The sequence below is a fragment of the Labrus bergylta genome, chromosome 16, assembly GCF_963930695.1.
Source record: "Labrus bergylta chromosome 16, fLabBer1.1, whole genome shotgun sequence".
Classification (NCBI taxonomy): domain Eukaryota; kingdom Metazoa; phylum Chordata; class Actinopteri; order Labriformes; family Labridae; genus Labrus; species Labrus bergylta.
This window is the reverse complement of record NC_089210.1, coordinates 1430324-1452702: the sequence shown is the minus strand read 5'-3', so window position 1 is coordinate 1452702 and position 22379 is coordinate 1430324. Positions and strand designations below refer to the sequence as shown.

Genomic DNA, 22379 nt, shown 5'->3' with positions numbered 1-22379 from the left:
GGATAGAGTTAGAAATCAGAGAGAGGCATGACGTGTGGGAAAGGAGCCACAGGCTGGATTTGAACCCGGGCCACCCGCTTGGAGGACTACAGCCTCCATACATGCACTCTAACCACTGCGCCTCAGTAAAATAGTTTTTTAAATGTTTTTTGTTTCAGAGGAGAAGTCCTTCGAGCAGTACCTGGACGAGTACTACAAGCTGGACTACGAGGACATCATCGACGACCTCCCGTGCCGGTTCCGTTACAGACAAGTTCTGCCCAACGACTTCGGCCTGAGCACCAACGAGGTGAGGACCAAAGCGCGTTAAATTTAACTGTTAAGCCCCGCCCTCTTTGGAAGCTGCTGTACACCAGCGAGTGTACGCTCCTGATCCTGAGGACGGCATGATAACATCGGCCGACTGGCTGCTGGTGAACGATGCTGCAGTGATGAGGATCTGTTCTGACCTGGTATTGTTTTCTCTCTGGGGAGAACTCTGACCAGGAAGTGATCTCACTTTAATCTTCTCTCTGAGCAGATCACACCGGCAGCTCGTGGGAAGTGTTTGAACTCCGGGGGCGACCGAAATAAGAGGTCAAAATTCAGCCGATTACCTGAATCAGTGTTTTTATTTCACTGATTTAAATTAAAGAGTGTGCCACTTTGGCGCCTCTGTCTCACCTTATGTCCCGCCCACAACACGATCTGATTGGCTAGATGTCACAGGAGAAACAGACAATCAACACTGAAGTCTTTTTCCAAAAGTCAAAGATTTAAATTTCAGATCGGTCGACCTCTAGTTTAAACTCTCACAGTCGACTCTGATGTTCCAGAAACAATAATGTTGTTGACTTAAACTGATGAATGACTCTTTTTTTTTTTTTTTTCAGATTCTAGAAGCTAACGATAAGGAGCTGAACAGCTGGTGCTCTCTGAAGAAGACGTGCATGTTCAGGTAGAGGCTCCGCCCCCTCATTTAAAAAGTGTGAACGCCTGTTCGGTTGTCTCCGGTGGTTTAATGAAACGACATCGTTTTGTTTTTTTAGGTCTGAAAAGGAGGAGATGAGTGATCTGAAGAATTATAAAATCAAAGCCCAGAATGAAAAGAGGAAGAGAGAGATCCTGAGCTCCGTGTATTCTGAGTGAGTAAAAATGACACGCAGCGACGCGGCCAATCAGAATCATGTATTACACCATCAGTGATTAATGTATGGTATTTAACACGTCTGTGATTGTTCTCTACAGGGAGGACAAAGAGGCTGCAGAGGCTAAGACCAAAGTGGGGAAGAAGCGAAGAGATCGTGTGAAGAACGCTGAGAAAGAAATCCCAGGAGCGGAGGACGGAGACGCTGCGGCGTCCGACCCGGACTCTACAAGAGAGACTCTCGCTCAGGACGGGGAAGACAACGACGAGGAGGTTCTGGTTCCCGTGAGTAAGAAGATGAAAGCAGATGAAGAACCCCAGGCGGCGGTCACTGCCGAGGAAACTGCAGATAAAACCAACAAGGTGAAAATCAGGACTGAGGTCCCGCCGTGGCTCAGGAACAAGCCTCAGTATCCAGGATGGCAAGGCGTCAAAAGAACCGGGGTGAAAATAGGCGGGCGGGAGTTCAGCCGGTCGAGACTGAAGGCGTACGGTCTGAACCCCAAGAGACTGTTCTTCAGACAGCTCGGCCGAACGAGACGAAAAGCTCAGGAGAAGAAAGAGAAGCAGAAAAACAAAGAGAGGCTCTGAGATCAGAACAATACAAAGATTTTTATAGTCTGATTATTAAATGTTTTCATCATGAAAAACATTTGATTCATGTTTATACTATTATAAATAAGATGACATGCTGAAATGTTTTCTCTTCTACATTCATGTGTTTAAGATTTCACAACGACTGTAATAAACATTTATTATTCATAAATCATCCCTGAACTTCTCAGTTTTTTATCGTAGTTTTCTTCTTGCTTGTTATCCATGTAATTCAAACAGGTGAGTGTTCATTTACTTTACATATTTTTACTTAATTTGAAGGCACAGTGGTTCCATGTTTTATACGGCTGTTGTACGTGAACATTGTTCCAGCATTTTTGTTTTTTATTGACATACCTCTGCAGCCTAACAATGAACAACACTGTAAAGAAACATTTTTCTAATGTTGCTATAACTCCGGTAAAGCGGTTAACAAAATAAACCCACAAATTTGATGTCTCCGGTCAGGAGATTGAACCGTTAGCTCGGTTTAAATGAAGCCGACCGTTGATAAGCAAATATATTACTGATAAATATGTAGGGAGAATTAATTATATTGTGAGTTTTCTTCATTTAAACATGTCAGCAGTTTTGACAGACTAAGCTTTAAAGTATTTAACTGATGAAATGTTCACAGTACATCGTCGATGCTATTTCAGTCCTGTACTGTAGGTGGCGATATGCGCGGAAGCTGCTGCTGAATTTCCGCCAAACACCAACGAAGAAGAAGTGAAGCGCGGTCTGTTTTTGAATCCCGGAAAAAAGAAACTGTCCGGTAAGTCGCTTTTTGCCCCCTAACCTTCACATCCTGGATCAAAATTATTTTACAAACATAGTTACAACGACACATGCAGTTGAGTCGACAGTGTTGTGTTACATTTGAGTCACTGTCGTATTTTAGAGTTTAACGTTTGCTTCGTTTAACTGTTTACGGTAAACAAATGAAGGAGACGAGTTCATGCTCTGAAGGCTGTAAATGTTTTAAAGCTGATGTTTAGATAGTAAAGAATATACAATATGGTGAGGAGCACTTTTAAAAATAATAATACATTTAATAAAAAATGTTTTCCCCAGTGCGGTGTTATGGGCTAACGAGTTACCGTGTTAACTGGTGACAGCTTCAGTGGTTGTTGATGTTGAAGACGTAAAGTGCTGTTGTTAGACGTAAAGTGTTGTTACGCACATTGACCCATTAAAGACATTAAACACTTTAACACAAGTCAAAACAAAGGGATTTATTACAATTACTTAAACTTAATGATAATCTAGTGTAGCATGCTCACTGCACCTTAATCTGTATATTATAATCCTAAGAATACACTTATATTTATAGCTTTTATTTATATTTATAGCTTTTATTTATATTTATAGCATTTATTTATATTTATAGCATCCCATTAATCCAGACATATATACCCAATAATTCACTTTTTTAAAATCTACATCTGTACATTTTGTAATTACACAGATTCTTGCACTTTCTGCTGATTGCACTTCTGGTGAGATGTCAAACCTCATGTCATTCCTCTGTACTTGTGTATGTGTAATGACAATAAAGTTGAATCTCATCTCATCATCTCATAACACAGATCAAATTAGAAAGTAACTTAATAAAAGACAATCCCTGACTGAGCGGCACAGCAGTCCCAACAACAACCACCTCCTCAGAATGCCTCTCTTTCTGCAGCCAGCCTTTTAAGCTCTGAGGCCAGGTGTGCCTCGTTGTTCAATTAGTGGCTTCACCTGGGCTGGAGACAACAGGAAGTGGAGAAGGAACACACAGCACAGGGGAACACACAGCACAGGGAAACACACAGCCGTAACAGTGTCCTAACACAAGTCTTTTTATTTAGATTTATTAAAAGCATGAAGTTAAAATATACTCATCAGATATTTGAATCTTGTGCCTCTCACTCAGCACCAAAACATAATTTTCTGTTGAATCTCTTCAGTTTCTTTTTCTTTACAGTCTCACCACGATGGCTCAAGGGAACAAATTTCAGGACTTGGAGGAGACGGCCGAGGCCTTGGTGGCGTTCATCAACAGCGGGCAGCTGGAGCAACTGAGCCGAGTGAAAGATGAACATAAGGCTCTTTTTGACCAACACGTAGAGACCAAAAAGATTGTGACGCAGATTTTAAAAGGTAAGTTTAGAACACCCTTCATCCAGTGAACATCACCTTCACCCTGTTTATGATTTCAGGGTTTCTGGCGTCCATGCCAGAAATAAAATAAAAATGGGGAATAAACACACAGCAGGGATTGAGTTCTGCTTGAAATGGATCTCACTACGGAGAAAAACTTGAGCCCGTAGTCTACCTTGTGTTCCTAAGAGCAGTCACACATTAGAGCATGCTTTTATGTATCTTAACAGGAAGGAACAGCTTCTTCTTCTGCTGCTATTTCAGGCAGAAACACCCAGCAGCAACAGCTCTGCGTGCGTCAGATGAATTGCACGACTTTATTTAGCGTCCATGTAAACAGTGAAGTGTGAATCTCCAATCAGAATGATTTAAATTGGATTGAAGACATTTCACACGTCGTGTAAATAAAGCAGATGTTCCTCGTCCCCAGACGTGGCTCAGGTCGAGGAGAGCGCGGGTCAGAGGCTGCTCGACATGGAGGAGGAGAAAAAGCACCGCGAGATGGAGCTGGGCAGTCTGGAGGAGCAGCTGAAGAAGTGCACGGCCAAGAGCCAGATCACAGAGTCCGAGCTGCAGTATCTTTTAAAAGTGCTTATGATGACGAAACGTTAAAAACAATTCTCCGTCATGAAGGAACACGGTCTGGATTGGTCTGGTTTGGTTTTACCCTCCTGTCTGTCAGCTTCTTTAATCCTCGCTTAGATTCCTGCAGAGAGAGTTTGAGAGTCTGAGGACTGCTGAACACGAGCTTCAGAATCTGCAGAACGAGGTGGATGAAGACACCACCGAGGTCATCCCCTCAGCCGTGTGAGTACTCCGACTTTATCCCTCAGAAGAGGATGCAGATTTCCCCTCCGGGATTATTAACTCACTCTCCCGTGTGCCACAGGTACGTGTCTCAGGTGTACTACCTGATAACAAAGATCAAGTGGGAATACAACACACAACCCGGCGTCTTGAAAGGAGGTACAGTTCTCCTCTGTCGTCATGGTTGTTTTGGGTATCGTGTGTGTTTTTGTGGCGCTCGATGCTCAGTGTGTTCTCTCCTCTCGCAGTTCATTACGGTGCAGATTTAGCCACGCCCATCAACATCGACACGTCTGTGCGATCTCGGAGCGACGTCAGTGACCAGCTGTGGGGCTTCGTCAGCACCGAATGGTAGATGACGGATGGTGGTGGTGGTGAAGTCCACGGTGCTGTGTAAAATATTTATGTTAGTCTGTGAACGTGTTTGTTTCCTTTTCTTCTCTTTGACACTTTTATTGTTTTTCTAATTAAATTTCTCACATTTGGTTAAGAAGTTGTTCTTTGGTGGTATTTCAGTAACATGGATTCAAAAAAACACAAAATGATGATTCTGTTCAACACATCAACAACAACAAAAGCTCATCAAGATTTCATACCACGAGACGAGACATAACAAAACAAACATTTCATATTTAACCAAGTGGCAACCTCCGGTGTTAAAAAAAGAGACTGAAGCGCAAAATCCTGCAGTTCCCTGAGTGTCCACTAGAGGCGGGCTGCATCCCTAATTTTGTGTGCAGAATATGCAATTTACTCAGTAGTGGGCTGGTTCGGTTGATATCCAATATGTGTGCGTCTGCCAGCTCCCCCTCTGTGATTGAACTTTGCCAAAAACTGAACAAAAACAAAATCCAGGGAAGAATAAAGAAATGTGGTCAGAAAGAAAAAGGGATAGAAGGACTCTAGAGGACTTTTTGTTGCTTAAGATAAGATAACACTTTATTGTCTGTTTGCACAGAAATGTGTCTTGCATTACAAGCTCAGAGATCCTCTCATCACACTCAAAAGACAAACATAAAAACAGCTTTAGCTGCCTTCAAAATCACATTTCAGGAGTGACATAAATACATAAATAATGTGAGTGTGCAGCCCAGCTCAGGTTCATTAGTGATTAGGAATGTTACTGTTTGTTTGTAGACGAGGCTGGGTGTTGTGTTGGCCACTAGATGTCGCTGCAGATCTATTTTAGTTTTAGACCTCTCTGGGTACTCCAGCTTCCTCCCACAGTCCAAAGACATGCTCGTTAGGTTAACTGGAGACTCTAAATTGTCCGTAGGTGTGAATGTGAGTGGTGCTGGTTGTTTGTTTCTATATATCAGAACCTGTGATTGGCTGGCCAGGTAAAGGATGAACGCCACCTCTCACCCAATGACATGATGACAGGGGAACTGAGCTGTATAGATAATGGATGGATGGACTAGACCTTGCAGACAGAATGAAGTAGAGTCAGGTCTAAAGTCGCTGCAGGTGACGTTCATTCTGCCCACACTGAGTCTCTGCACTGCACTGATGTGTGTGTGTTTAAATGTAGGGCCTGCTTTACCGAGAAGTGAAACCTCTACCACCTTCTTCTGTGCCCTCACAGTGTGAGCGTGGTGGTCGGTTCAGAGCGTGCAGGATGATACCTCCAGCTCCTACTCACAGGTTTGATAACCGAGAAGAACCACGCAGCGCCGTGTGGTTTCCTTACGGTAAACACAGCGTCTGCGTATGTTTGTTTCTGCAGCTTCATGTGCAGCTCTGACACACACACACACCAAATATCAGTGGTTGACACGTGGCTCACATGCAGATGCGGTGTGTCTTTGTATGAATCTATCATCACTCTATTTGATGTTTTGAGGTTTAGGTTGTTTTTTTTTTTTTTTTTTGTTTCTGTTTTTTTTAAAAACTCCAAACGTAACAAAAACCTCTTAATCTAAAACCTCAGACTTTATTGTGTTTACACTAAAAGCCTCAGAATGCATGTTATACTTTTGACAACTGAGGAAGGAAAGTTACCCCCCCCCCTCCCCCCATGAGTCACACCTTCAAACAAAGTGTTTTATTTTGTGAAGCAATTATGACAATATATTGTTATAACAGTGTTTGAATTTAATTTAAAGGCATTTAACCAAATCTTAATTAATGAATTTTTAAGGTTTAATAGCTCGATGATACTACTTTACAGATATTTAGATCTTTTTATTTTCATATTAAGCAGATACATTTTAAACTGTATCAGAGATAGAAAACTTTTCGGCAACATTTCTGACACGTGAAACCAAGCAGTAACTTCCGATGTTGAAAAATGAAGCCGATGCTGAAGTGTAACATCCTGCAGTTCCTGGAGTGTCCACTAGAGGCTGGCTGCAGAAGCACAGGAAGTCACATACACACCCATTCTAAAAAGCCTGTTTTTACAGCAGAGATGAACATGTTTACAGCCTGGTTCAAAAACCAAATAGGTGTGATTAGCTCATGTCTGGATGGACACACACTGTACGGGGGGTGAATGTTTTGATGACTCATCAGTTTTGATTTGATGAAGGATAAGAGTTATTCACAATAAGGCGTGTAGCTGACCTGATTGACAGGTGGGCGCGGTGTAACGGTTTGTCAGGAGGTTTAAAACCCGCCTCAGCTCCAGCTCTCAGCCTGTCGTTAGGTTCACTGAAAGTTAGACTGAGACAGCATTTCCAGCATGGAGACCGCCATCGATGGGACTCCAGCGCCCCCTGCAGGGACGTCACAGTGTATGCATGAGAGTAGATCAGGAAGTAACTGACAAACACACCTCTGTGTAAACTTCATTCACATGTTTTTATTCAGTGCACATATAAAACTGGCAGCATAATTTAAGTGAGGGTTTTTTTTTTTTACAAACTGCAGCTCAGAAAAGATAATATTTATATTTACAAGGTAGCTAAAAAAAATCAGTAAATAGATTTTATTTATCTTTACATTTATGTACAACATATCTCAATGATAAACTGTCCTTTGATTTAATTTCCCAACAAGTCCTTGGAGCGCTCACTCTTTGAGGAGTTTGATATCGGCTCTTTTTTTTCACAGGAATGAAAGATGAACTTTCTCCACATCGAAAGCTCTGCAGGCCGTGACGTTTGTCCCCCCCGAGCCGTGGAGAATCACTCGAACTCGTTAAACCGATAAGACGTCAGAGAACATCGCCTGTCGGGTTTAATTGCTGCTCCTCATTCATCAAGTGTTGCTACATCTGTCAAAAGGACCTCCAAAGCTGCAAACCGCTCGGCTCAAACCCCGCCCCCTCTCCCCCGGGCTGTGACGCGTCCTCAGTGCCGCTGAGCCTCTCATCTCCAGCGAGGAGACCTCTACCCACAATGCAGCTGACTAAAACTCACATGGCAGAAATTACTTGGTTTTGGCTGCAGCTTTTTGGGTGTGGATGCTCCGTGTTTGTAACAACATATTATTATACGCTTCACAGGGAGAGGACAGGAGGAGGATAAATCTGCTGCTGGGCTGCATGAGATTTATCCTCGTGTCCTAATTGTTTGCACATTTTTTAAATTCAATTTTGTTCTTTGAGGAAACGCATAAACTCCGACAAGAAGTGGTCTGATTATCAGGGTCTTGATGAAAAAAAACATGAGATGCTTTTTTTTTTCTTCCACAGGACACTAAATGCTATAGAGGCACATTTAGTCTTTCACGGTTTAAGATTTAGAAAAGATGCACAGAAAACTCTAGTGCACAGACTCCGCCTCCCCTTACGGAGGCCGGAAGGAGTCAAAGGCTCGACGACAAACATTTAGAAAAACAAGCAGCATACTCAGAAACGCTGCACATTCAAAAAACATGCAAACTCCTGACACAAATGCAACGCTGTGAAGTTGATGTTGTAAATGAATGTTGTTTCAGATGTTGCAGAGTCTTTGACAACTTCTGGCCCGGAACCCCTGAACGCAACCCGACACAAACTGACAACAGAAGAAACCTAAAAGAGAAACTACACATGTAGCTCTATCACATCATGACCTTAAAAAAACTGGCAACAAATCAAATCACCACAGAGGTTTCAAAACACTCCGAACAACAGCAGCGATGCAAAATGACCACAAAGGGTTGCACAGAGATGAGACAGAGACACAAAACAATCTGCAAAGACATGAAACACAGAGACAAAGAGACACGGGTAAGAAGCAAAACTACCACAAGAGATGTAAAAACTGGGGGTGAAGACAAAAAGACACCAAACAGCTACAAAGACATGCAAGGAATCCAAAACTTTCACTAAACGACTCCAAAGAGAGACAGAGAGGGACTAGTCACAAAACTACTAAAAACTGATTTGAAAAAATATTTGAAGAGACGCAACAAAAACCTGGAGATGCAACAGGAAGACAAAGAGACGCTAAAAATGTCAAGCAGTTAAAAAATCCCATAAAAGATGCACGAAGAGGACTTCAAAGAGACGTGCACGACCTCACACAGACTTAAAACCACGCAAAATGCCCACGAAGACGATCTTAACCATCAGGCATCCGTTTAATTTACGACCCTCTTAAGTCATTAAGGGCAAAAATGTCCACTTCCAAAACACTGATATAAAAATAAAACAAATTGATATTTTTTTTCTACTTTTTTTCTGCATAAATCTCTTAAACAACTTCAGCCTTGCTCAAAACTACCAAACATTCAATCATTTTTAGGAATTTAACCCTTTTTTAGATTTATGCAAAAAAAGTAGAAAAAAAATATCAATCTTTTCTATTTTTATAGCAGTTTTTGGAAGTGGACATTTTTGTCCTTAATGACTTCTGAGGGTAGTGAACATGTTTCAGTGTTCTATTGATCTATTAAAAAAATAAAATGTGCGTTCCACAATGTGTCAAGAGAGACTTTCTTATAAAAAATGTGTGCCATATGCACTAACAGACAAAATGATGACCAGATGAAGAGGAAACATTTGACCAAATGGACAACAATGTCCATAATGATGCATGAGGGTTAATGATGATAGACGGTGACAGAATAACAACACAAAGACACAAAACTATAAAAGATGAAACAGCTGAAACTGTCGTGCCGTTTGATGCCATTTTGTGTCAGGAGTTTGGTTCAGATGTGTGTGTGGGGGGGGGGGTTAAGGGGGGACTTTTTCACGTCTGTGCCCGAGGTTTTTCTGTTTTTGTATCCGTCACTGCATGAAGGTTCAAACCCAAAACTGTGGCAGAGTGCGACAGGAAACGTTCTGTGACTGGATCAGCTCATAAAGAAACACCAACAGAGTGTTCGCTCTCAGTTTGTTGGGCGAGTTGCCCGTGTCACGTTTTGGACATTCGGGGGTAAATGGCCTTGATGGTGGAGGGGGTGAAGTTCCCCGAGGACACCGTGGTCTCCACCCCCTCCAGTCTGTGCGAGGCGGCGTCCGTCTTACTCGTGCTGCACTCGAGGAAGGGCATCCCGATCTTCTTCACCTGGCCGTCTTTGGTGAGCAGGCAGCGCCGGCAGAGCAGCCGGAGGATCGCCCGCCTCATGTCCTTGCTGGTCAGCGTGTAGATGATCGGGTTCAGGAGGGAGTTCAGCATGGCCATGCCCAGGAAGTAGTCTGCCTTGAAGAGCACGGCGCAGCTCTTGGCTGGGCAGCAGAAGTCCAGCAGCAGGAAGATGAAGAGCGGCAGCCAGCAGGCGATGAAGACTCCCAGGACGATGGTGACCGTCTTCAGCAGCGCCATGTACTTCTGCGACTTCCTGTAGAGGCCTTTGCGCTGGGGGACCGAGGCGAGGCGATGCGTGTTGGACTTGACGATGCGGAAGATGCGCACGTAGAGCACCACGATGGACATGAGGATGGCGCTGAAGACGGTGATGCAGAAGAGGACGTAGCTCTTGGCGTAGAGCGGGAGGACGGTGGAGCAGCGGTCCAGCTGGCCGATGCAGTTCCAGCCGAGGACCGGGAGGATCCCGAGGAGCACCGACAGAACCCAGCTCGCCCCGATCAGAGCGAACATCCGGCCCTGTTTGTCCCCTTGGTACGGCTTCATCCTCACCATGGTGACGTGGCGCTCGATGGCAATGGCGAGCAGGCTGATGACGGACGCCGCCAGCATGATGAACACGCCCCCCTCCCTGAGGAACCACATCACCGGGGTCATGTTTAAGGTGTTGGCGCCCGACATGATGATGTTGACCATGTAGGTGAAACCCGCCAGCAGGTCGGACAAAGTCAGATTTCCCAGCAGGTAGTACATCGGCAAGTGGAACTTCTTGTTCTTCCAGATCGCCACGAGCACCACGGCGTTCTCGGCGACTATGAGGAGGCAGACGAGCAGGAAGACGATGCCCTCTGGGGAGAGCCCGTCTTTGTATTTGTTCTTATTCAGCTTGCCCGTGTAGTTGTAGTGCTCGATGATGACCGCGTTGCTCTGGTACGCGCGGAACATCTGGAGCAGGTTTCCTGTGGAGGGGGGCAGCGGGACGGCGGACGGAGCCATGACAGCGTAGGCAGCTTGTAAAGACTCTGTGGACATTTCTTTTTTTTTTTTTTTGCTTCCAGAAAAAAGTCACTTCTCCCTTTTTAATAAAAAAAAATCACCTTTGAAATGAATTAGATCCACAGAGAAGGCGTCATTTAGTCCTCTGATGATGCATTTTAGTCTTAAAAACTTTAACTAAAATAAAAGACAAAATGTTCCTTCTGCTGCTGTGAAGAAGGAACTTCCTGTGATTATTGTCTTCCAAAAATCACATCTGTTCAATCCCCTGGTTGACCAGTAGAGGGCGATGAGCGCGAACCTGGAACGAAACAGAGGAGAAACAAGTTAATGTGGAAAACTGGAGGATTTAAGAGAGGAAGTCTAGTGTTTAATCAATAAACATTTTTAAATCCATCAAGATGCAAACACGTAAGCGAATATATCTGCATGAGAGATGAGAGTGAAGCCTCCAGAATCAAACATATGAGCGTTTCAAAAATTAGACATTAAAGAGGGTTAATAAGAAATAAAATACAAAGTTTAAACCGGGATTTAATCTGAACATTTGTTGCGTTTTATTTATTCCATCCTGTAAATATTCAAACACGCTTTTTAAAACATTATTTAAAAAAAATGGTGTTAAACTGCTAAAACGAACACGCAAAATATTTGATAAATGCATTTCCTAAAGGCTTCTTCTTCTTCATGTTCATATTCTGTGTTATAGCAACTGCAACGCCTAAATGTCCAAACAGAAATAAATGAAGTATTCCTGATTGTGTTTATCGTTTTTACGCATTTCTGTGCGTATTTACGCACGGCTTTAAAAATGCAAACCGGCTCATTCAACTCAAACAGATGTTTCCTTTGATCATGTTTCTGTGTGATTTCTTTACGATTCATCTAGTAAAAAATAATCAGAAGGAATATGAACAGAATAAAGTCAAACATTGCAGTTAAAAGTGGCGCTGCATCCGTTAAAGTTACGATAAATGTTTTGTTTTTTTTAACGGAGAGGCAAACACACATTTCACGCACCTGCACGAACCACATTTGTTAATAAAAAGTAACATTGTAAAGTTTCCCCCACGCACCTGTAAACACGTAAATATCCAGTGAGTCTTTGAGCAGAGGTGGAGAGGACTCGGACTCGGTGGGTCTCTGTACCACAGCGACATGAGAGTGTGAAGTGGGAACGGAGCGGGGCAGGATTCAACACGCAGCAGTGGGTTGGGTTTGCCCTTCAACCACCCCCCCCCCCCCCCCCCCTTCGTCTGACCCCTCGAGTTAGTTTCTGATTTGCCCTCAGGAGGATTAGAGCTCGATGACAGATAATGCTCGCGTGTTTGTCCTTCAAACAGGAAGAAAGTGAGATTTGAGCTCTATCAGTTTGCCCTGAGGTGCACACTTGTCTATTATTTCTCCTCATCCGTTTGTGTATTTAATATGCTTTGAACGTGTAATGACGTCCACATGTTGCTCTTCAGGTTTGTCAGATTACGTGGGAACCTCTCGCTCCCTCCCAGAGTCAAGTAAAAGAGAAACATCACACTGAAATCTTTAAAAAACCACAGGTTAATTTGTCAGTGGAAAAATAGTAATTTGTGAGAGTGGAGCAGCTGGGTCTGTTTTGCACTCCAGAAATCCCACATTTCAGAAAATAACTCCCCAAAGATCTGCTTCATCTGTAATTATCTTTGAGCCCACACATCAAAAACTCCCTTTTTGGGGTGCAAACATGCCATTTAAACATCCCCTCAGATAGCATCTGTTGTGACATAAAAATACCCTGAATAATCATTTGCTCATGTAAAAGTAAATCCAGATTATTAAATACATTAAATATTCTGTATTTCAACATTTGAAGAGCTTCACTTGACAGCATTTGTAATTATCTTCAAACCCACACATTAAAAAACGTCCTCTTTTTTGGGGCAACATGCTGTTTAAATTTCCCTTTTTCCCCTTAAATGACTCGTGTTGCAACATTTAAAAACTCTGAATAATTATTTGTTTGTGGTAATTATAAGAACTCATCGAAATGTTGCGCAAGACGACATATAAAATCTCTCCTCGAGTAATAAATTCAGAGTTTTAAGAGTGCAAATATTTGGTATTTCAACATTTTAACCGCTTGCTTCACTTGTAATTATCTCTGAGCTCGCACTTTTAAAAACCTTCATTTTCTTGCACAGCAAATGCATCATCTAAAGTCCTGTTTCCCCTCTAAAGACAGACGCCAGGACTTTTAAATACTCTGAATAAAAGCAATAACTCTCAGTTGTCCTTCGTTTAAAAGACTCAGAATTATTAATTGCAGCTCAAAATAAACGCCTTCTTTCCACTTTTAGGCGACATTTGAAGAATAAATATCACCGTCTTGTTTTCACTCGGTGCTGGCAGACCAAAGTGGAGAATTACGTAAGGGTGAGGGTGGACGAGTGGAGGCAGGACTCGGCCTTCTCTAAACAGGAAGCTGCCTCATTGTGCCTCGAAAGGAGAGGGATATCCTCCATGAGGTCACTTGGTAGGAACTGACGCAGAGCTGTGACTCCACAGAGTGACGTCTCACCGTCACTGAAGGCCACAAAATCAAAGAATTACTCATTTCCAAATCTGGAATAACGTAAGATTTTACTGAATGTTTTTACAGCTTTCAAACGAGCGCGGTCGTTGAGATGGTGGTCTTAAAGGAGCAGTATGTAACTCTGACACCTAGTGTTTAAAATGGGTACTGCAGTCCAGATTCTAAACATCATAGAGAGCTGTCCCCCCCCCCCTCTTTAGAGTGGATGCTCACTCAGGTCACCATGTGGTGGACTCTGAAGCTTCAGTGTTTATCCAGCTCTGCATGGGTCTGTAAACCTTTCTGTGTTCTAACCTCTCTCCATTTTTCAAAAGCATCTCCAATATTGATCCTAGTTTGAGCACGTTTCTGCTCACGGGGGGTTGACATGTCGTGGAAACGGAAGCTTCAGTGTTTAGCCTGCTCTTGAAACCTTTCTCCAGAGGAAAGACTTGAAGCTTGTAGCGGAGTCCACCATAAGTGTGCAGGAGGAGGCCTGCAATTTATGATGGATTCAAGCCTCTCCAATTCGCCTGTCTTATTTTAAATAGTTGTATTTTTGTTAAGTTTTGGTCACTTCTACTTTGTTTTACACAGCAGTATGACCTCCCCAGCTTTATGATGACGTAGGAAAACGCCAGCCTTCTGAATACGGTCGGTTTTCCTTCTCCACATTCATATAATTCTTCCTTTATTTAGCATCCGCAGCTTCTCTCCACACCTGCTTCTTTGAGTGATCTCTAGCCGGTGTCTTCCTGCTCGTAGATGACTCGTCTTTTTCCTGCCTTTGCTCCGCTCTCCCTCGGGGCCCACCCAGCTGACAACCAGACTGAAGTGCTCAGTCAGCCTGAGCAGCAGTTTCCCCCCCGCTGTGACTCTGTGACAACCTCTCAGCGTGCCGCCTCTGATTAGTTAACACACAAAGCTGTGACAGCAGGACTCTCTGCTCTGTCTTTTCTTTTCTTTTTCCCACAGCGGGGGATCTCCTCTGTCACTGCGTCTCCTCCTCAGGCCTCGAGCAAAACTTTCAAAACAGAACAGAGTGACCGGTGCAGACCCTCCCCGTCCCCGTCGCCTCGCTGCCTGAGGGTTTGGGGCGGGGGGGTTGGGGGGGCTCTTTGTATTCAGTTTGTTCTGTCCAGCACTCCCGGCTCTGGGTGATTTTTGTTCCTGTGACGTAAATCGGCCAGTAGAAAGGAAGTCAGTCAGTCCTGCTTTTGTCCTGACAGCCCGCTCCTCGTCTGGCTGCTGTTTGACAAATGAGCCGCTTGTTTAAGACATTTCTTTTCTATCTGAAATGAACACAGAACAAAGTGAAGGCTAGGCGACTACATGATGTACACAGAGGAAATTCAGACACACAAATTAGTGTAGTGGACTCTGATGCTCCGTTAGCCCCTCCTGGTCTGGGGCCCCCGAGACATTGCCTGCCTCGCCTGTCATCGGCGCCCCAGGAATTGTCTGTATTTTAAATCGTGAAGTAAATAACTTTTTGGCAATACTCCCTGAGACTTTTTAATGTGTATAAGTTTATTATAAGCACCAGAAACAAACGCTGTGTTTGAGAAAATTTTAGGCCGGGTTGATGGGTCATGTTTGACTTCTCGTCAGCGTTAAGCAACTTAAATCTAATGAGTTTGTTTTGGGTTCAGTTCAACACACCATTTCTATAAAAGCTCTGCATCACACTAAGTGTGAACTCTGTCACGCTCCTCTCTCTGAGGTGTTACTGCTCGGCCATACGATGAGAAATCACACCTTTCAAAATGAGACTCTAACCTCAAGCTCACAGGAAATAAATACACAACCTCGCTTCAATGTTACTTCACAAAGGAAAGAATCCACACCTCTCTAATTCAGATCATTAGTGCTTTGTGCTTGTTTTTTCTCTCTTTTGAGTGTTGAGTGAAGTTTTTAAGTATTTTGAGAGCCTTGAGTACCAGGATAAAGGGTCATTTCTACAATTCACTTAGCAGATTCTTTTATCCAAAGCGACGTACATCAGAGAGTAAGAACAACACAAGCAAGGATCTAGAAAAAAGGGAACAATGTCAGTAAGAGCAAACGATCAGCTTTGAGTCTGATTGGACACACAGGTGCTGACAGGAAGTGACCAGAGGCAAAGCACAACATTGAGGGCAGTTCTTGAGAGCTCTAATCAGTATAGAAACCATCTTATAAGTCGTCGTTATCAAACAAAAACCATCGTCATTACCATCATCATCATCAATAATATGGAGACCATCATCATTAAGTTAGTAGGTATTCATGAAAGAGCTGGCTCTTTAGCTTTTTCTTAAAGGTGCAGAGGGACATTTGACCGCTGGATGCAGGTGTTTCTCTGCTCAGCGCTTTGGATTCTGTTTGTCGTCGGTCTTTTGTTTTCTGTCTCAAACTTTGATGCTGCAGTCTCGGCCCAGACTCTCCTGAAAAGAATGTTTTCCTGGTGTAAAATGAAGGGTTAAATAAGTGTAGCAGGGTCTAGTGTTGTAGTCAAGACCACACTAATCGAGACAAAGACAAACCCGAGACCAGAGTGCTCCGAGACAAGACCAAGACAAGACGAGACCGAGACCAAGACCAAGACCAAGACCAAGACCAAGACCATAAATATCACTGATAAATCATCATCTTGTGTTTAGGGGGCGTGTCACTCACTTAGACTGTCACACCGGGAAGGTTGTGGTCCTAACCGGGGGATAAAAATCAAACTACAAATTGAAGTTTTTTGTTCTTTTAGAAAGAGGGGTTTTCCTTCTAATCTCAGTGATGACGTGGAAAAATAGCCAATCAGAGGTGGCCGTTCTTGATTTAAAATCCAGAGTCCGCCCAGTCTGAGAGCGAGTCAGAATGCTTCAAAAAGTGGTCTTAAGCCCAACAACAACACTAGCAGGGTCATCCCTACATTCACCTTCACTGTCAGACTGATGAGGATTATCTCTGCAGTTCTAACGCCTCATTAACTCAGAGGAAATAGTGGTGTGAATGCAGATCAGTAAGCGGTTCAATGATGGATGATTTAAAGGTAGACACTTTCATAGATGTACTGTAAATCTTTCTGGAAGCTCCTGAAGGAGGTGCGTTCAGAGCGAGGTGTTAGCGGTAACTAAGGGCGTCGTCATGTCTTCTTTGGAGAGCGCTCAGTCTCTCTCCTCGGAGTGAGGGTGAGGCCGAGGTCAGGAATATTTGGAACCTCCTCCTGTGTGTGTTTTTGTGTTTGAGGGAGAAAAAAAAAGAAATGCTGCAACAGAGCCGGTTAAAATAAGAGGGGGGAAAACACAGGAACTTAAATGTAGTGTCCAGCAGATTTATGGGAACCCTGGAAATAGCCCGCCTTTGTCAGAGTCCAGCCTCTCTGCGCCCGGTTTCATGTGTGCAGCTGTGCCGGGCAGCGACCCCCTCTTTGAGCTCTTAATAAGGGGAAATGTGAGGAGCATATGTTTGGATTTGTTTCTTTTTTCCATTGCTTCCACGCTGCCTCGATGTATTTCTGAAATCCACTGTTTTCTGCCTCTCCTCGTCTCCAGTCTCCAGCTGCTCCGTCTGCTCGATCGCCGTCCTTTTCTTTTCTTTACAAACCTCAATGCCTCGTTTCGAGTCAGGTCATTTTGCTTCTGCGAGCTTTTTAATTCAAACCGAGCACAACCACATGAGCCGCCTGCTCCACCGTTTCTCCTGCCTCTCCTTCACTTTGTGTTTTTCTCTGTCATGCAAAACAAATGCAAATCTTTCAAAAATGGCCTCTAACTGTGCTAAAAAAAAAAGTGGCATTTACATACAGTCAGGTCTGTGGGCCGCTGTGAGGAATGTGTAAATTCTGTCACCACATCTGACCGTGTTTACTCTCCTCATACAGAAAGCCTTTTGCACCATGAAACAGTCAGTTATTCATTTTTCAAACTATCCCGTGTAGATTTTTTGTCTCAGTCAGCGGGAAAAAGTTTAGCGGGGGTCGCTAAAGTCAGAAGGGGATTTGTGGTATAAATAAACACAGGAAGAGGCTTCCATTTGGGACCATTTGATTAAGTGTATGTTGATGTTGTGTCTGTATGCAAACACTAACATCCTAACGTCCTTTTATTCAACCTTTTCACCAGTTCTCACTCTCGAGCTTCAAGCCGTGCAGTTTCCACACCGTGGATAACTCGATGTTTATTAAAAGTCTCGGCCCCACTTACATCTGTGTTTATTAAAAATCCTCGGAGGCAGAACCGAGCTGGAGTCCCACGAGTGTAGCCCGGCTGAGTCTTGGCCTGCATAGAGAGGGAGTCATCTGTGTATTTATATGTAAATGGAGACAGCTCAGTAACATTTGTTGACACCAAGTGTTCTACCTCATTAGTCAAAACGCTGCTGCTTTTCCTATTTGCATTTCACTTAATTGCTTTAGTCACATTTACTGGCACAGCATGAGGCCTTTTCTTTCTGCTCTGCATTTGTGGAAATTTCTGCAAGGCCGTTCAGAGCTGTTACATCTTTCATTAATTATCTTAACAGTTTGGATAATAAACAAAGATTGATACCAAAACTGTCTTTTAAAGGAGAAGTATGTAACTCTGACACCTAGTGTTTAAAATGGGTACTGCAGTCCAGATTCTAAACATCATAGAGAGCTGCCCCCCCCCCCCCCCCCCCCCCCCCCCCTCCTCTTTAGAGTTGATGTTCACTCAGGTCCCCATGTGGTGGACTCTGAAGCTTCAGTGTTTATCCAGCTCTGCATGGGTCTGTAAACCTTTCTGTGTTCTAACCTCTCTCCATTTTTCAAAAGCATCTCCAATATTGATCCTAGTTTGAGCACGTTTCTGCTCGTGGAGCTTATTAGAAACATGCAGAGGCTTTTTAGGTCGGGTACAATCACTTCTATCTGAACCACTTCTCTTGACCGCTTCCATCGCTGCAACACCTGTTGACCTGATAACTGCTCTCATATCTGACAAACCGAGGGGTGTCTAAAACGCCGTGTGGGGGGTCTTAAAAGCTCCTACCTTCTCTGGTCCAAACAAATCCAGAGCATTCAGGAGCAGAATCTAAAGTTAGAAGGAGGACATACTGGCTGCTGCATTGTTGTCACGGCAACTCGTTTTTCTAAAAACTTCTGGTGGAAGTTCTGGGTTATCGGTGCGACTAATATTCCTGATTATACATTATAAATTATAACTTTTTATACAATATTTATCAGAGTACTGTCAGTGATAATAGCTACTGTCCTATTGTTCTTACAAACCAAGAACTTTTTCTTCTTCCTGTCTCCACATCCCCTCATCCCCACATTTTAACCTCCCACCCGTTATCCGCTCCGTGATGCAGATTCATGATAAAGCCCAGAAGGCGACAGGTCAACGCTGATAAAGAGGCATTCTTTCCTAATTAGGTTTCTCTGTCAGGAAGTCTTTGTGTTGGTCCTGGTAGTTTCACTGTGTGATGCTCAACCTGAAAATGCCCCTTTTTCTTTTCTTTTTTCCTCTAAAAAGTTGACATTTTTCCACAGTGACAGTATCCACCACAGAGGCCGTCATTTATATTTCTCTGGCTGGCACGCCGTGGTCACAGAGAGGCTAACTCATGCTGTAATACATTTTGAATTTGTTTCCACATTAGCTGTCGGGGGGTGAGATGTGAATGAGTGGTTGTATGAAAGCTTGTTTTGTTCAAACAGCAGCCGTTTGGGATGAGTTCATGTTGGAGGACAGAGTGGAAGAAAGAGCGGGGGGAGCGTTCCCACATCGAGGGGAGACGAGGGCGGGCGGGGTGACGTACTGAGGGTGAGTCATGAGAATTAGTAACTGGGCTTTGAGAAATTTACTCAAGCTTCTTTAATGACTGCACACAGCAACAGGCTCATCGAGGGTCTCTGTCGGGGGTCAGGGTTCTTGGAAGAGCTCTGTCACTTCCTCACAGAGGGAGCGAGGGAATAGAGTCATAAACGCCTCCTTTTGTTTGATGATGATGTTTGGGAATTTCAGCATCTCTCTCTGAGGACTGGTCCTCCTGTCTTTGTGTCAGCTTCAGGTACTTTCTGAGTAAAAAACAAAGTAAGAGCCTTCATTCAGTATGCTTATTCAACGTGGATAAATCCTGAGAGGCTGAGTCCCCCTTTTACACGAACACAACTTCTAAATTATTTCAGAACGTTCAGGTCCTGACAGTTTTTGTGGGATGGCATTTCACATATCACATGTCAGACATGATGCTAAATGCTAAATGCTAAATATTTTTTCCTGGGTCGAGTGTGCAGGAGGGAGGACGAGTCTCAGTCTAGCTTTCAGTGAACCTAACGACAGGCTGAGAGCTGGAGCTGAGGCGGGTTTTAAACCTCCTGACAAACCGTTACACCGCGCCCACCTGTCAATCAGGTCAGCTACACGCCTTATTGTGAATAACTCTTATCCTTCATCAAATCAAAACTGATGAGTCATCAAAACATTCACCCCCCGTACAGTGTGTGTCCATCCAGACATGAGCTAATCACACCTATTTGGTTTTTTGAACCAGGCTGTAAACATGTTCATCTCTGCTGTAAAAACAGACTTTTTAGAATGGGTGTGTATGTGACTTCCTGTGCTTCTGCAGCCAGCCTCTAGTGGACACTCCAGGAACTGCAGGATTTTTACACTTCAGCATCGGCTTCATTTTTCAACACTGGAGGTTGCTGCTTAGTTAAAGATATCTTGTGCCAGAACAAACTAGAAAAGCGGGCGTTTAAGTGCGAGTCTTTGCCCTGCTTTTAAGAAAGACTTCCTGGTTTAAAACCTTATTTTCATTGGAGGTGAAATGCTTGTACAATTGATTTGTGAGTAGAAATGTGTGTGTGTGTAGGAGTGGGAGTGTGTGCTATAGAAGGTGCAGCTATTGCTCTGAGACAATGGGGGTGCTGTCAGGAAGTATTTTTAACCACCATGCTAAGTACCCTAAATCACTTATAACTCATTTGCTAAGGCAGTGATAGACGCCGTTTGCAGTCTTCCAGTCTGGCTGATATCTGCGACAGTTCCTGAATACTAGATTGACTATTGTGTTACCAATCTGCCCCTACCTGTTTGCGGCCTGGCTTCCTCTACTCTGCAGGGTTTTCATTGAATTACCAACACCCTGGTTGAGGTTTATTCATTACTCCATCCTGGGAAAGGCAGCAGATAAAGCCCAGTGGATGTGGTTTTGGTGTTCCCATAAACAATAAGAGCCTTTGAATGATGCTTTTTTTTTAAAGGAAAGAGGAAAAAGGGAGTTCACAAAAGTTCAAACTTAGTAGACGACAGGGCTCTTTTGGTGGAATGCAGAAATTCAAATGTTGAAGAAAAACCACCAGTCGTCTGGAAAAGCCTTTATCTAATTTGTTAACATATAGCCGAGTGCTTTCACACTTGTAGAAAACTGCTGATATTTCCCGGAGAAGCTTCATGTTTGAACGCAAAAAGCTAAATTTTCCACTCAGACTTCACTCAGAGTTTCTCCTCCAGCCTCCTCATATTTATTCTGCAGAAAGTCAGAATGAGCTGATGTGAGAATGCAGCAGGATATAATCAGGAGAATTCACCTGGAGCCAGTGGGAGGAGCCAGTGTGTGTGTGTGTGTGTGTGTGGGGGGGGGGTGCATGTTTCCTGTTCTCCAGGATGTTCTTCTCCACTCTTTACTTCAGATTGTGATTCTGATCCATTTTTTTTTTACACCAAGTCTTGCCTCGGGAGAAAGGTTTTAAGACAGATGCAGAGCTGACTAAACACTGAAGCTTCATTGTCGATATGGAAACCTGCGTGAGCATCGACTCTAGAGAGGAGGGGAAATAGTTGCAGATATCAAAAAGACCCCACAGGAAGATGATCTGTAAGTTAACAAGAGAAGGAAGCTAACCCTATATGAAATCTTCTAGACGTCATAGAATCCGTCTTCCTCCACTCGTCTGTGTCTCCGCTTATATTCAAAGGACATTTTGTGAAGTAAATATAATCTGTGCATTCTTCTGTAGCTTTTCCACACACACACAAAAGAGAGAAGCTGAAACCCTCCATTACGAGCGAGCTCTGTGAGTGTGGTGTGGGCCCGCGAAGGGGGGAACCAGCAGGCTCGCCAAGACCATCACAAAGACCAGGCTGGGTCTGTTTCTCTGATCCTGTACTTAGCCCAAACCAAAAGTATTGTTGGTTCTTCTCTGGTTTCATGTGTGTTGGTCATAAAAAAAAAAGAAGAGAAGGAGAGGGAAGTCTGGGAGCTCTTTGGATGGATGTATAAACTTTGAGCCCTCAGTATTTCCATTTGAAGCCTTTTGAAGTGTGTTTGAATCGTCTTATCGGTGTGAAACAGACGAGGGAAAATTACATGAAGTACTAAAAACTGCAGTTCCTTTAGTGGCCACTTGGACACAAATACAAGTGAGTTGTTTCTCATTACGCCCCATATTGACATGCACAGCTTCACAGCAAAAATAACCAATGCTTACAGCAAGACAACTTTATACAGCCCCGATTTTATGATAAAACATAAAGCGCTGATTGCCTAGCGGTCATGACACATGCCCCGTGTACAGAGGCTGAAGTCCTTGTTACAGCGGCTGTTTGTTAGAATCCGACCTCTGCCCTTTGCTGCAAGTCATACCTTACTCTCTCCTTCCAACATTTCCCGTCTCTCTTCAGCTCTTCTCTCAAATAAAGGCCCCAAAAATAACTTAACAGATTAAAAATGTAGAGTCTGATCGGTAAATTGGCCA

General features: G+C 43.6%; 3 protein-coding genes and 1 non-coding gene across 4 annotated transcripts in view; 3 read left to right on the top strand and 1 right to left on the bottom strand.

Annotated features, from left to right (window-relative positions):
- Window positions 1–1895, top strand: part of kri1 (KRI1 homolog) — a 7741-nt gene extending 5846 nt beyond the window's left edge. Inside the window, exons 15-18 of the mRNA XM_020656002.3 lie at window positions 159–289; window positions 873–937; window positions 1029–1124; window positions 1228–1895. Coding sequence (XP_020511658.2) covers window positions 159–289; window positions 873–937; window positions 1029–1124; window positions 1228–1717 — 782 coding nt within the window. The 3' untranslated portion in view covers window positions 1718–1895. The remainder of the gene's footprint in view (window positions 1–158; window positions 290–872; window positions 938–1028; window positions 1125–1227) is intronic.
- On the top strand, window positions 424–520 carry LOC114921504 (Z30 small nucleolar RNA). The gene has a single exon (XR_003809796.1). It is a non-coding gene; the product is annotated as a Z30 small nucleolar RNA (small nucleolar RNA).
- A 543-nt stretch (window positions 1896–2438) lies between the features above and the next one.
- spc24 (SPC24 component of NDC80 kinetochore complex) lies at window positions 2439–5165 on the top strand. Its single transcript, XM_020656007.3, has 6 exons — window positions 2439–2495; window positions 3673–3865; window positions 4296–4440; window positions 4568–4672; window positions 4755–4831; window positions 4921–5165. Exons 2-6 carry the CDS (start codon window positions 3700–3702, stop codon window positions 5025–5027), a joined length of 600 nt encoding a protein of 199 aa, XP_020511663.1. The 5' UTR covers window positions 2439–2495; window positions 3673–3699; the 3' UTR covers window positions 5028–5165.
- Window positions 5166–7455: 2290 nt separating this feature from the next.
- On the bottom strand, window positions 7456–12364 carry s1pr5a (sphingosine-1-phosphate receptor 5a). Its single transcript, XM_020656000.3, has 2 exons — window positions 12207–12364; window positions 7456–11431 (listed from the first exon to the last, which is right to left on the bottom strand). The coding sequence occupies exon 2, from the start codon at window positions 11164–11166 to the stop codon at window positions 9961–9963; it is 1206 nt and encodes a 401-aa protein (XP_020511656.1). The 5' UTR covers window positions 11167–11431; window positions 12207–12364; the 3' UTR covers window positions 7456–9960.
- Window positions 12365–22379: the final 10015 nt, after the last annotated feature.

Coding starts and splice junctions, on each gene's coding strand:
- spc24 (XM_020656007.3), top strand. CDS start 3,700: ATGGCTCAAGGGAACAAATTTCAGGACTTGGAGGAGACGGCCGAGGCC. Junction 4,673..4,754: donor GAGGTCATCCCCTCAGCCGT/GTGAGTACTCCG, acceptor CGTGTGCCACAG/GTACGTGTCTCAGGTGTACT. Junction 4,832..4,920: donor ACCCGGCGTCTTGAAAGGAG/GTACAGTTCTCC, acceptor CTCCTCTCGCAG/TTCATTACGGTGCAGATTTA.
- s1pr5a (XM_020656000.3), bottom strand. CDS start 11,166: ATGTCCACAGAGTCTTTACAAGCTGCCTACGCTGTCATGGCTCCGTCC.